The 15,121-nt window shown below is 41.6% G+C and overlaps 2 protein-coding genes across 2 annotated transcripts in view; one reads left to right on the forward strand and one right to left on the reverse strand.

Annotated features, from left to right (window-relative positions):
- Window positions 1–15,121, reverse strand: part of RLF (RLF zinc finger) — a 1,792,276-nt gene that overhangs the window by 591,864 nt on the left and 1,185,291 nt on the right. The window lies entirely within an intron of this gene.
- Window positions 1–15,121, forward strand: part of ZNF593 (zinc finger protein 593) — a 262,896-nt gene that overhangs the window by 84,655 nt on the left and 163,120 nt on the right. Inside the window, exon 2 of the mRNA XM_044060123.1 lies at window positions 11,809–11,871. Coding sequence (XP_043916058.1) covers window positions 11,809–11,871 — 63 coding nt within the window. The remainder of the gene's footprint in view (window positions 1–11,808; window positions 11,872–15,121) is intronic.

Below are 15,121 nucleotides of genomic sequence, written 5' to 3' on the forward strand. Positions count from 1 at the left end.
AATGATCGAGTACAATGCCCCATTCGGGATGTATCTCACCCGACACCTGCAGCAATTGGAGAGACCCCAAAAGTTCCTCACCAAAAGGATAAAGGGACTCCAAAATCTGTCATATGCTGCCAGACTGAAGAAACTCCAGCTCTATTCAGTCGCATACCGCCTGCTCAGAGGTGACCTGTGCCTGACATACAAGGCCATGTCCAACCCGGAATTAATGGACATGCTCCACCTCAAAAAATCCAAATCTACCAGATCCACTAGAGCAAGCGACTTAAACCTTAGCACGGATATAAATAGGACATGCTGGAGGGATAGATTTGTCACCCAGAGACTCCCTATGCTGTGGAATAAAATCCCGGTCCATGTGAGGCAGAGCACCTCGCTGACTCTGTTCAAGAGAAATCTTGACCGGTGGATGGGAGATCGTAGGTTTACCCCGGGAATCATCTCTGTGTCACTGCTGGACAGAGGCACAACAAACTAATGGGCACAGTATTTTTTAACATAAGGGGTGGCGTAAGCCACAAAACTTTGGGCTAGGCTTATAAATGCCTTAGGGCAGATAGCCTAGTATAAACTTATGAACCTATGAGTAATTCTGCTTCACATGAAATGAGAGCTTATTCCAGAGGAATGGTAATCGCTAGGAGATGCATCTACCTCTCCAACATGTTCTGTTAATGTCACAGACTAGGTTGAGATGCCTGGAACGAGGGACTCTAGCCCCATTTGATTTTCAGATGAGCAGCATTTCCATTACGGCAGAGTCCGAGACTACTCTGTAGGCCAGGCACAGGTTGCCTCTTAGCAGCCTGTATGATACACAGTACACTGACAGAGCTTTCAGTATTTTTTTCATGTAAATCACGTTTTGCAGGCCCTGGATTCTCTTTGTTAGAAAGCTCTGTGGTCTATTCAGTTACTGCAGATGTCTGATGAGATGCATACAGAAGGGAGCATTGTATTCAATTAGTGATCTGATAAGGGCCAATTACAGCAGAGTTATAACCTCCTTAGTCTTGGATGCAATACCCTTATTTATGAGATGCTCAAAGTTGAAGGCTTTCCTTAACACTATGGATACATAATGATTGAAGTTTAGATTGCTAACTGAATGGTTGAAAAAATGGATCAAGACTTCTTGCGTGCTGCTAGCTTTATCAGCATATATTTTAGTTTGCACCACTGGAGAGGATGGCAGACCATTATATTTAGCTGTGAACAGATACATAGGCTAGAAGCGCCAACTTCTTAAAGCTGTATGCCAGTAAATAGTATTCTCCTCTTAAAAAAAAAATCTCACTTTATTAGGAATTAATGTTATAAATGTGTAAACATTCATTATCTTTCAGGATCTGAGTCTTTATTCTTCCTTCAACAATACCAGAAAATCATGAATTTGGGACTTGGAGTATTTGAAAACCTGGATTTTCATGTAATTTAGCATTTTAGGCCACATCACTTGTATTTTTACCTAGAATTTTGCATTATACCGTGTGTGTGTGTGTATATATATATATATATATATATATATATATATATATATACACACACACATACATACTTGCACGTAATATACATACATGCACACAAATTAAGAGGAGCCATATAATTTGTTCAAGTGCTACAAATGTTGATAGCTTTCCTGCTTGGCCAGTTTTGTTGCACTTTTTAAGTGGATCCATATGTATAATGTATAGCTGTATAATTGTGTACGTGTGTGTGTGTGTGTGTGTGTGTATATATATGTCCCTGAATATCTCATACTTTTATAATGTTCATTACTACATTTCAGGGCATTGCATTCTTGGTAAAACATTATATATTTACATTTTTTTTTAATTTACATGTAGAACTCTTTCTTTTCTGGAAATGCAAGGACATTTCAATTTTTTTTACTTTCATGTATAAAACCAAAACACTTCAGAATTGCATTTGAAAAAAAAAGTTAAATACCTTTCAGTTTTTGCTTGTCACTGCCCGAGTGTCTTTCTGGTTTTCACTGTAATCCACTGTATTTCAAATATGTGTTAGTCAGTAGCAGCACTTCTAATGCTAACAAACTAAGAACATTAATAGGAATGTTTCCTTCAGACAGTTTATCAGGGTGTTTTGACTTTAGATAAAAACTTATTGGCTCATCCAGTGCTGCTTCTGAAAGTGCCTTTGTAGATAGCTTCTGAGACTGAGGCACTGACACTTATGGCTTTTATTTCTTCATTGTCTGATTTTGAGCTTTCTGATTAGGTATAGTAAAGCACTGTATTTCAGTTTTTACTGTTGCTATGATTTTAACTTTGTTACTTTGCCGTAGCCTTTTCAGTAGCTTAATCCAAGTTAAACCAAGTTCTTATGTGGTCTGCCACCATACCATTATGCCATCATTTATGTTGACAACCCCATCGTGCCCTTCAGTCATCTGTGCAGCAAGTCTCTGAAACACTTCAGGTGTTTACTAATTACCAAATGTAAGTCTTAATTTATATATGTGAATGCATATAATTCAAAGTGCACAGCTTGGAACATTGCCTGTTAAGTCTAATTTGCCAGAGTCAATGATTTGCATTAAATGCAGAAAATGCTTTGCTTCTGTATGACCAATATCACTCTGTATGACAGATAACCACTTCTTCGACTGTACTACTCTGATCATGCTCCATTTTTGTAACTTTATTCAAGTCTTGATTTATGCAAACAAAAATTCAGTAACCATGCATAAATGGCCACATTTTATAATTATTTGGTCGGGTCTTCTTAAAGACACTCTATTCAGCTACCATATAATTTCCACAGAGCTCTTGGAACAGACTCTGACTTTTCTGCCGAGAACAGTGGGGCTGGGCAAAGTGTTTTTACTCCTGCTGTTCCCTCATTTTTTTAAGGAACTGAAAATGTTTATCAGAAGTTGTACCTAAGCAATTTTGACAATCTCTAGTATATTAATGTTGTTAATTTTCTGGATGGCAATTCAGTATGGTATTATGCCTGCACTATAGCAAGAAACCTAGATGATGACACTAGATATGATTGAAGTATTTTTGCTTATGTTTCTGGAAATTCATACTGAAAGTTTAACTTCTCTGGATAAGCTTCATTTTCACTACAAGGTGTTGCTGTTTGGGGTTTCCTGTATGCTCTTGGTGCTTAATCGGGGTTCTAGCTGTAGAAGCAAAAGTCAAAATTGTTACAAGATATAAAATAACTTGTGTTTCTCTGTGTGGCAACTGGTTGCCAGTGACTCTGGGACTTGCTGATAACATTCCTGGCTTTGGCTCATTGTTATTACAGGCCATATGGGGTCTCCAAAAGCTGAAAAATAACTTATTTTCCATAGTTTAGTGGACTTCCTTTCTTTGAGAAGAATTGACCACTGTTCGGTTTGTCATTCCCACCTTTGGAAAGAGATCTGGAAGTCATAGCACTGGTATTCTGGGTGAGAATAAAGTAGAGAGTCGAGCTTTGACCCTCCTGTTCTCTGATTCTTGTGTCATATAGTGACCACCATAGTCTGCTCATTTCTTTTTGTGTATCTTATGATGCAAATGTTTCATTGTATTGTGCAATATTGGTGATTTGTAAAAGTCAACACACCCTCACAAACCATTTTGTTTTGTTGGACTGTTGTCACTGGGATCTAGTGCAATGGATCATTCCCATCAGTCTGTGTGCAGGTCTTTTCTTTCTGCTACAGAACCCTATGTAGGTCCTGATGACAGATTCATTAGAGAGTCGAGAACCTCTTCTGATCTCTTCCCTTGTTTAGGAAATTAAGAGGAGACTCGAGAACAGTGGGTTCTTCTTACGCCAGGTAGAGCTTCTGACAGTGTGTGTTGCCTTAAAGGCTCTGGATTGGGAATTTTGGACTACTGCTGATTTCAAACTTCCAGGCCTATATGAACAAATATCACTGCCCAGGCTTGCTCTATCTGTGTAGAAAGGTGATGCGGCTTTGGTAATAGGCAATGGACATGTATTAGTCTGACCTCATCCCAGAAGAAGTGAATGTGCTAGCAGACTCAGTCAGCTGTATTTCCAGCTGTCTTCTGTAGCTTAAGATTTATTAATCCTTTCTGGTCCGGATGAAGTACACCAGAGATTAAGACTTTTACCATAAGGGAGAATATGGTTTCCCCCATTCTACTTAGCATAACAAAAAGGAGTTGATGGTGAACATGTTCTTTCTGATGTAGCAGGAAAAATTCCAGTGTACCTTTCCACCATTTATTTTGCTGTGTCATATCAAAATCCAGATATTAAAAAGGAAGAATTGTCTGTGCTACCTTTTCATGGCTGCAAAAGGTGTGGATTTAAGAACCCATGTCACAGGCAGTGCAGGAAACTGTCCTGTTTCTAGCAAATGTTTTTCTCCCTTTGAGGGCAATAAGTCACTCCACCTCAGAGCATGGCTTCTCATTTAGATCATTTATTCCCAACAGACCTTCCAGCAAGGATCTTGGAGGTGATTGAAGCCACAAGGAAGCTACATAGATGCATTCTATTAACTGAGAGATTGGCCACCTTAACAGAATGGTAGCCTGTGTTGGCCTCATTCTGCTGGTGATCTTAACTTATTTCAATGATCTTTATAACTGTTGTCTCAGTTAGTCAACATTAATGGTGTATGTTTCTGGAATTTATGTGCTTTACGGCTTTGTAAAGAGAGCCAGTGGCTGGTTAAGCAATGTCTTAAGTCACACCTGCTAGTGTCATGCTAATAAGGTGAGAAATACTTGCATGTCAGTGTTTTGGATAGGGATCCTTTATAGTTGCTTCACAAAGGTATGCAAGAATATTTAATTAAACAAGTAAAGCAGTAGTTTCTTTCCTTTTTCTGTTAAATGAAATTCTTTTACATTTAAGATGCTTACTCATATTGCTAAATCAATGCTCATGCATTGTGTAGTGTGACTAAGTTGAACTTCACTAATTGTGGTCTGTTACTTAAGTTCTTGCACACTGGCGGCACAGTTCAAACAAGATGTATGCACAACTAGAGTTCTGGATGTAATGCAGGCAGTCCTCTTACATGCACTGTGGGTGTGGATGAGTTGCAGAAGTTGTGCATCTTTGCTTGCTTTTGAAGAGCCCATCTTTTTGGATTTTAATGTATTTGTTTGACATCCTTGCTCATCATCCTTCAAAGTGAAATTTGTTTCCTGAAAAATGCATTTTGTGGTGCCCAAACTGGCCAAACTGTATATATCTATTTTAGGGAACCTTGTTGTCTTTTAGGACTAGTCCACAGTTTCTTTCAAAAATGATTTTGTAGCCATCTCTAAACCATTCCATTCATCTGCTGTTTTTTAAAAAAATATTTTGGAAAGAATCCAGGGCAGAGAATGCCTTCATACCATGAACAGGTTTCGCCAGTTCATGTTTCACCTGAGGAGACTGTATGAGTTCTAGAAAAAAAAAGAGCAATGGTTTGTCCCTTGTTTGTGGTAGACAAGGGTTGCAGTAGCTAAGCAAGTACCTCCTAGGTGGATTGCTGACTGCACTGTGTTTTACCCTCAGGTGGCTACTTACACATTGGAAATGCTACTCTTAAAATATACTTCAGTGGAGAAATTGCAGCTGTTTGCCTCATGCCACATGGGCTACAATTTATTTATTTTATATTTTTATATATATATCTATATGTATGTGTATGTATATGTATGTGTGTGTGTGTGTATATATATATATATATATATATATATATATATATATATATATATATATATATAAATATATTTTTTTTAATTCTGTACGTGAGCAGACTGCATAAGTTCAGGTGAACTGTGGAACTCAAACTTTGCTTTTCTTTTGAGTGAAGGTTTTTCCATATAACTACTTCATCAACAAAATGAATTCCAGTATCACTGCATTTCATTGAAAGGGGATTCCCCTTGACGTGACTACCTTCATTGTGTATTTAATCCTCTGAACAATGTAAAAAATATCATTAACAAAACAATTGTTTTAGTGCGTGATTGTAATACAGATGGTTAGGCCTCATGTAGTGGATCAAACACTGAATAAACCATGCATGGAAGGATGGGAGTAGAAGCCATTTGGGGGAAGGTTGGAAGTCCACCTGAATGCACTAGATACGCCTATCAGAGGAAGAACATCTTGCAGGCAGCCATACATGGGTTGGTAGCTTAATTCCTGCCAAGCCATGAAAGTGGTAGCCTTCGGGGGGGCTTGTGTAAGAACATGCACACCCTCTATGGTAGGCTTTTGCATATTTTTAAATCTCTGAGCATGCATTTAACCATCAAGGGAGAAATTTGAGCCATAACATAAAAACTCTGTTGGCTGCCTGGATGATAGCATACTATGATCAGCAAACCCACATTGCTCACCCAGGGAAGGATGAGTCTGGTTGATTACAGTAGGGCTGATTGGTGATGGGCACATGAAGAAAAAGATAAAAAAATAAATAAATTACTACCACTGTTTCCACTGATGGTGATAGGTTCATAGGTGTGTACTAGGCTAATGGCCCTGGAGCCTTTACAAGCTTAGTCCGTAGGATTACCCTGGCATCGTGCCACCCGCCCTTAGTTCCCAGTGCCTCTGTCAAGTAAAGCCACTGGATTGATCCCCGGGTTGAATTTTCTATTTCCCATCCATTCATCAAGATTTCTCTCGAAGAGGGCCAGTAAGGTGCTCTGCTTGACATGTATAGGAAGTGTATTCCATAGCGTGGGCAGTTATGAACCTATCCTTCCTGCATGTTTTGCTTATTGTGTTAATTAGGCTGAGGTCTCTGGAGCTTGTGGTGCAGAGGGATTGGGATTTCTTTAGATGTAGCATTTCTAACAGAGCTTGGTCAAACATGGCTTTGTAAGTCAAGCAGAGATTGACTCTAAGTAGTCAATGTGAGACAGAGAATAGGTGGAGTTTGTCTGTCCATACGGGACAAATGTTTAAGGCCTAGGATCCTCTTTGTGAGGTAATTTTGTGGCCTCTCCAGTTGTTGCAGGTGTTTAGTGAGGTACATGTCAAATGGGGCATTGTACTCAATGACTGGCCTAACAAGGGAAGAGTAGAGGGAGACAATGACCTCTTTCTTCCTGGATGCAAAACCCTTCATAATTAGATGTGCCACATAGAAGGACTTTCTGACCACAGTGGCATTGTGATGGTCAAAAGAGAGGTTGCTGTCAACCTGTGTTCCCAGATCTCTTATAACAGCTTCTGTGTTCAGCGGACTACCATCGATGTAGTAATTCATGGGAACCAGGTTTTTCCCAAAGGGGATGACGACACATTTTTTGTCATTGAGCTTAAGGCCATGGTTCTGACACCAGTCGTTGGACTCTCTGAGGTCTTTCTGTAAGATGTCAACATCACTTGGGGAGTTAATAGCTCCCAACTTGCAATCATCTGCAAACTTTGTCAGCCAGAGTCCCTTCATGTTGGTCTGGACATCAGAGAAGTAGATACCAAACAGGAGAAGACCCAGGACTGAATCCTGTGGGACTCCGCTCATGACTGGTCAGCAGTCTGACTTGAAGTCAGCTGATTTTACACGTGGGTTCTACCCGTGAGCCAGTTTGCAACCCACCTAGTGATATAAGGGTTGATGCCTAGCTTAATTAGTTTTTCTATGATTCCTCAGTAGGGAATAGTATCAAGGCCTTGTCCAGATCAAGGTAGGCTGTATGAACCACCTTGCCTTCATCCACAGCTCTGGTGACTGACTCAAAGAAGTTGACTAAGTTGAGCAGGCATGATCTACCCTTCACAAAACCAGACTGTGTGGGATCCAGAGTTTGGAGATTTCCTATATCCTTGTTTATTAGGTCCATGATGATGCATTCCATAGCTTTGCATAACAGACTCATCAGGCTAATGGGGCAATAGTTCCCATGGTCTGTAGTCTCTCCTCCTTTGAGAAGAGGGATGACTGTAGCAGTCCACTATTCGGTATGGACAAAGCCTGAGGTTAGGGTGTGATTGAACAGGGCACACAGGTGAAGGTGCCAGTTCACACTGTAGTTCATGTAGAATACAGCCAGGGATATTGTCAGGGCCCATAGAAGCTGTATTCCTGACCTTGGACAGTGCCGTTTTAACCTGTGCAGCAGTAATATTGGATGCCTAGCAATCTATTGGTATTGTGACTGGTCCTTTGGGGGGGGGGGGGTGAAGTTGGCATTGAATCTGTCACACAGTATATTGGTAATATCTGTTGGCTCGGTATAGGAGGTACCATTGTGCAGTAGCTCAGAGCAAATCCGGGTATTGCCACGGAGATTCTTTACATAACTGTAGAAGGCCTTGTGGTTGTCTTTACTATCTGCTGCAATTCTGTTTTTATAGCTAGCTTTAGAGGATTTTATGAGGAATCTCAACTTTTTGTTGAGGCTGATAAGGGTTTTTTCCAATCTTGGGACTTCATCTTCTTCCACATCTGTTTCCTCCTCCTGTTGTAGAGTTTGTTTATGGCAGGGGACCACTAGATTGGCTTCCTTTTTTTTTTGAGGAGAGTGTCTTGGTTCTATTGGGTATGGCGAGATCCATACATTTGTGTACGTGTTTCTACAGTGCATTCATGTATGATTCGCTGGTCATGCAACTATTCTTCATTTGCATGAGTGCTGTGAAGTTGGCCACCTCTGTTTTTAGGAGCCCAAAGTTAGCTTTGGAGAAGTTTTTCGTGGTGGTTACCTTTGTGGGGGGTGGGAGGGATGTGGATTTCCAAGGTGATTAGTTTGTGGTCAGATCTAGACTATTGTTGTAGAGCAACTGTCTCCCATGTTGGTAATGACTAGGTCAAGGATGTTCTTACCTCTAGTGGGGGTAAGAATGAGCTGGTCCAGGACATTGGAATTAATGAATTCCAGGAAACATTGGGCAAGTGTATTGCTACATGAGTAGTTTTCCCAGTTAATGGAGGGGTAGTTGAAGTCGCCCAGTATGAGAGTGTTAGGTTGGACCCTAATATTCTCCAGGGTGTTTAAGAACGTGAAGTGAGTCTTGGGACATGGGTGGGGACCTATAGCAGCCTACGACCTGAATTGCTGCCTTATCCAGTGTTAGCTGCATCTGAAATATCACAGATGCGTTCTGTTGGGCTACCAGTCTGGAGGTGTGTGCATCCTTTATGAATATGGAAATACCACCGTCTTTGGAGCTTTGGTCCAAGTTCTGGGGCCGAAAGGTGTAGAATGAGATATAGCCTGGTAGTGCAGGAATGCGTTCTGCTGCCTTGAACCAGGTCTCTCTTATGGCACAAATGTCAATGTTCTCCATTTTAAGGAGTGCTTCGAGCGAGTGCATTTTGAGATTTAAACTTCTAGCGTTTAGCAGCATGACCCTCAGATTCCATTTGTTTGTAGCTATTAAGGTGGTAAGGGTAAAAAAGGCACTATAGGGGTGGCAAGAGCCTTGGCCAGTATCCAGAAGCCCAGGTGTGATTGATGCAGGCTATCTCTGGCAAAGCATCGAAGTCTGTCAATCATGTCAGCCCGGGCAGACCGATATGGGATCCCCTTAGAATGACACCAGCAACTTAGCCGGTTTTTGAAATCAGTAATTTTCTGCTTGTACTGTGGTATCATTCTGGGTGATGGTAAGATGCTGCTCAGGGCTGGGGTCATACCCACCTGGGCTACATAATCCGAGAGCGCTTCCGTGTCTCTTTTTATGTAGTCCAGGGAGGTATGTCTCAGGTCATTCACACCCACATGTACAATGACAGAGTCATATTTGTTCCTGTTGTTGAGGGACCTGAGTGTGTGCATTATGTGGCGGATACTGGCGCCTGACAGGCAGGTGAGTGTTACATTGTCTTTATTCAACCTAGTGAGTGGGACATCAGTGTGCCTCACTATCGCGTCACCTATGACCAGTGTATTGGGCATGCTATTTTGCCTTGGGGGCTTTGGTTGAGTGGCACACTGTTTAGGAGATGTATGTGTCTCGTGATTAGTGTTGTGGTGGTCAAGTGCGTTTCTGCCTTGGAGGTTTCTGCTGTTTGGGTAGATTTTTATTGAGAGCCTCCGCGAAGGTGGGTGCTTGGTTTGTGTTTTTATGTGAAGGCAGTGCTGGTGTGTGTTTTGGAAAGCTATGTGTTCCATGTGGTGTGGTGCAAGTGTTGACCTTGTCATCTTGACCAGCTATTCCGGACTTGGCTGGAGAGTGCATGGTTCCAGTTTGGATATATAAGTGCATCTCTCGCAAGTCTGAGTGTTGGGAGGTAAGAGGAAAGGGTTGTCCGTGTACAGGAGGTAGTTGCTACATTGCCTCAGGATGCCCAAGTTCACCAGGTTAATAGGAGAAAGCACAGGGAACTGAGCTTTAGACATGCCTGGAGGGGTGGGCATTAATAATAAGTACTGGAGCTGTTTACTTACGCTGACCTGTTCGACTCTCAGCTAGAGCGTCTTCTGCGTGGAGACATGCGTGAATGGGCGTACCTTCATTGAAGGTTGTGCGTTAGGGCTGGCAACTCAGCGCGTAAAAATCAACTGCCAGTCATTAGCAGACCGGAGTTCCGCTGTGGCGACCCCTAACCGGGAAAAGCCGAAAGACACAACAACTGGAGCTGTTTACTTGTAGAATGTTTAGTGCTGGTAGCACTTTTGTGTGCTACAATAATTGCTACAAGAAGTCTGGTAAAGTGCTAGACTAATAAGCTAGTAAAAGTGCAGGAGAGGAGAGAACTAGCAGATCTAATGGAAAAATTGAAGAGCAGACCTTGGTACTGCTCAGAAGCTTACAAACGGTCCTGGATACAGCAAATCTGGATCTGGACTAGACTAGTTACAGGAAAGGTGGGAAGCGAGCGCAAACGTGGGCTTTTAAACCAGAAAGTTGAAAGAGATGGAAAAACTGCCCAAACAGCCAATAAACTACAATTTCTGGGCCAGAAACCACTCCTCTTGTGGTAGATAGGCTTGCCTAGTGCTTACCACTCCCACTGATAAGCTAGAAGGCTTCCCTCCAACACAGAAAATCTGTATCTGGACTAGACTAGTTACAGGAAAGGTAGGAAACTAGATTAGAATTTGTTTTTATATATACAAAAAAGCAGCTAAAACAGCACTAAAAACAATTTAAGTGCAGATAGGCATATGAAAAACTATATAAAAAACTACTCCCACTGTTTCCACTAAAATGTCTACTAAATGTCCATTTGGTCATTAGTTTATTCTTTCTACATGTGTTGCTGCTTAAACTTTTTCTTCTGGGTTGTTGTTTTGGCCTTCTTTTGGCTCTAACTTTCCACAAGATTTTAAAAAGATGTTTACTGCTTAGGATTCAGCCCATCATTTATCCACTGCAGAAAGCCTTCAGATCAGATGTAGTAGATAATCACCGTGTCAGATCTGTCAGGAGGCTTTCTGCTGTGGATGTTAATTACCCTGCTACCATTATTCTTTTTGTAAAAGATCTCTTCAACCATTATCTACTGATAGACTTTCCTATAAGCTGGGCAAGTGCCTAATTTTATTGTCTTGCCTTTATTGTCTTTTCTGACCTAAAGTTTGTGCTTGCTTAGCATATGATGTCAAACTTAGTAGTATGCTGAGTCCACTTTCTCCATCGAGCAAGGTCCTCTTTTCCAAACAGTGGAATGAGAGAAAATTTTAAAAAAGTGCAGAACTGTGCATATTAGAAGAAGAAATGCAGAGTTTTTTTTACTACTGAAGAAATCAGCTGACTTGGTAGGTGTATATCTGTTTTGAGTAAATGGTTAGAGAATCCATACGTACATGCTGCCCATTATAAGTTTTTGAAATATTTTACTTTTATGTAATTCAAAGATTGAGCTTAAACAAAGTAATTTGCTCTCTGTCTTTTTCAAAACAGGAGATACTTCATTGACCAGAGAAGCTTAAATGAACACTTTAAGTCAAAAGTGCATAAAAGAAGGTAACTGGTTGCTTTATTTTACAGTGCATAATTTATTAAAACCAAGCAATATGTTTTTAAAAAGAATCTGAAGTGTGAAGGAAGTGTCAAAAAGTTTTCAGTAAATGGCTCAAATATACAATTAACACTGTGTACAACAGTTTATTACATTTTGCATTAACTGTATTGCATGTGCCAACACTGCTGCAAACAGTGTATTAGTGTAGCAGAGGGACATCAGACCCACTTAGAAGCCACCGTGATTCAACTACCATCCACTAGTTCACTGGCAGGATTAACTAAAATTAATAATTAAAAAAAAAAAAGAGTTGAATTAGCATGGTATGATCAGTCAGATATCTAGATCTTTCTTCCAGTATTCTTCTAAGTTAAATAAGCAGAGAGTCTATGTCATTTGAAAACACCTTTGTTGTTCTTTCCAGGGTTAAGTCCTTTTGATTTCTTTAGTCTTTTCCAAATTATCCAGTGTGTTCAGGATGTAGGATTCTGTTCTGCTAGCTGGGGGGTTAATGCAGTATTTCAGGTGGATTGAGAATGATTCTATGGCAGAGCCACTCCCTGCCACAACTGATCTGTGTGGTGGGTCTTCATTGTTTTTGTGGTGTTTGGATATTCAAAAAAAAAAATCAGTGTATTCTAGGATGTGGGACTATTGAGGAAATCTTGTAGTTTGCTATTGATGAGTTCCTCCTCTTGGTGTTTAATGAGCTTTCTGTGAATGTGGGTCTATCCATCCCCTACTTCTTTGATTTCTACTTTCCTCTAGATGTAAGCGTTTCAGAGCATAGTCCCTTCTTTTGTAGATATGTGTCTGTGTTGGTGACGAAAAATTCCCCTACCTATGTAACCTTTCATGAAGCATCTATTTTTGTCTCTGCTGAGACCTTTTAGTGCTTTTATTTTGTCTTGGTTAATAGTAAAAAGTCTTTTTCTGCATGGCCTTTTTAGAAAGTTGCAGGTGTCATTTTCACATTTATATTTAAAAGCCCAGTGCTGCAGTAGGAGGTAAAAATTGCTGGGTTGCTTCCATCTGTGACCCCATAAGTCAAGTTGTATTAATGGCAGTCATCTGGTCAGTGATTCCTTTTTTTGTGCCTCTTTTGCAGTGGCATAATTTCCAACACCATAGCTTTAGGTCTAGGATAGTATTGACCATATTGGTTCTGTTGTATAAATGTCATTCCCTTTTTATAGTATCTTGGGTTCAGTCTGTGAAAGTAGTCTTCTCAAGTGGTTCCTGATCTTAACCTTGTGCTAGGTACGTTTCTTTTTGTGGCTGTGTTCGTGGATGTCACTACCTCCTTCCAGATGTCCTTCAAGGATGCATCTGCAGTCCTTACAAATGGGTTGTCCTGTCGTCAGGCAGCCCTTCGGTCGGCCGGATTCCAAAGTCTGGGTCTGGCCTCGGCTGGTGTCGCACTTCACCCGACGTCATAGCTGCAGTTATTCGGGTATAAAGGCATCAGCCGACGCCATTTTCCTCAGTCTTTCTTGCGCGTGGCCAAGCAGAAGCTGTTCGCAAGTGCCGGTCGGTCAGAACCAGAGATTACTACTACAAGTACCGAAGACTTCTAAAAAGCTAAGTACCCCGTTGAGGACTCTTTCTTGCCTCAGCCGATGTCAGAAAAAGTGAATAACTGTTTAAATTGTGGGAAACAAATACCTCATAAAGATTTCCACTCTTACTGCTTACCTTGCTTAGGCCCAGACCACGACGTAGCAGCTTGTCTAGCCTGTGCTTCTTTCAACCGACGAACGCTTAGACGTCGGTCTGAATTTGCTGAAGAGTTTTTCGGCTCCGCTTTTGCTTACATTATGCCGTCGGATACTCCGACTACGCAAATTTCTAAAAAACGCAAGGAAAAGGACCGACACTCGCGGTCCGCGGTTTCGGCCGAAACCGCGGTTAAGCCAACCGCGAGTGTCTCTGTTTCGGCTGAAACCGAGTCCACGGTTCTTCCTTCGGCCGAAAGCTTGCCACTTACCGAGGCCTCATCCAGCTTGGCTGAATCTGCTACTGAAATCCCACCTGCTCCTGCAGGTTCACAGGATTTATCAGATACTATCCCTTTGGATATTTCTACCCCTGCACGTGGAGCTGCTAGGCCTCCTGCATCCATGTCGATTAAGGCCTTTGCCAGGGCTAAAGCAGCAAAAACTACCAAAACTGTGCCTGCTAAGACCCTCTCACAGGCCCAGTTCTAGTTCACAAATGCTTAGTCTAGCAGAGGATCTCATTTCTTTGATCCGGGGATCCCAACCACATCCAGACAGAGCCTCTCACCCACCTCCAGAGAAGAGGACTAGAGTAGAGCCCCCTGAGCCAGTTTCTTCAGATGGCTCCTCTGATGAATCAGATAATTCAGACCCTCCAGAGGCCCCTTTTTCTCCTTATGAGGACTCTGATGCAGAAGAGTCCATTCCTTCTGCCTCTCCGCCTGAGGAATTTTCTTTCGGGGAAACCTTGCATGCTATGAGGGAACAATTCCAAGGTCAGGGCCAGGATTTTTTAGACTCTAGGAAAAGGCTTAGAACCTTTTTGCATTTGCCACAGCATAGGCCTTTAGCCATTCCTCCAGTACTTACTGTTGTGGATGATGCTTTTAATGATGCTTGTACTGCTCCTGATTCTCTTCCTCCGGCCCCTGCTTAGCCCGATAGGTACTACAGGGTTCCGGACACACATTATCATTTGTATAAGGCCCCTTTTGCAGATCCCGAAACTATCTCCCAGGGACCCAAGACTGTAGCAGCTACCTCTACCAAAAACCCCCTCCCCTCTGAAAGGGAATCTAGGGCCTTAGAGAGATGGGGTAAAAAAGTTTACACTTCTGCTACTCTTTCAGCTAGGGCCTTGAACTGTCAATTCCACATGATTCAGTATCAGGAATTTATGTTAGACCAGTTAACTAAAAAACAGTCCTCGGATGAACCATTAGACAAAAATCTGTACAGGAAATGGTACATAACATTCAGCAGGTCAGTAATCGTTCCTTAAAATGCGGCTATGATGCACTGGAGGCTTCCTTTAGATCAGCCATGACTGGCACAGTGATCAGAAGACATGCATGGTTAAAAGAACAGTCCTTACCAGACCATGTTAAATCAAAGCTCCTAGATGCTCCCATGGATAAGCTCAATTTGTTTGGCTCCCCTGCACAGCAGGTGCTGAAGAAGGTGGAAGAGAAAGCAAAATCTGTCCAGACAGTCAAGGATTTCTTGCAGGTCCAGCCTCCAAGGTTTAGCAGGA

This window comes from Protopterus annectens, chromosome 1.part2 (assembly GCF_019279795.1).
Source record: "Protopterus annectens isolate FY-2018-M chromosome 1.part2, PAN1.0, whole genome shotgun sequence".
Lineage (NCBI taxonomy): Eukaryota > Metazoa > Chordata > Ceratodontiformes > Protopteridae > Protopterus > Protopterus annectens.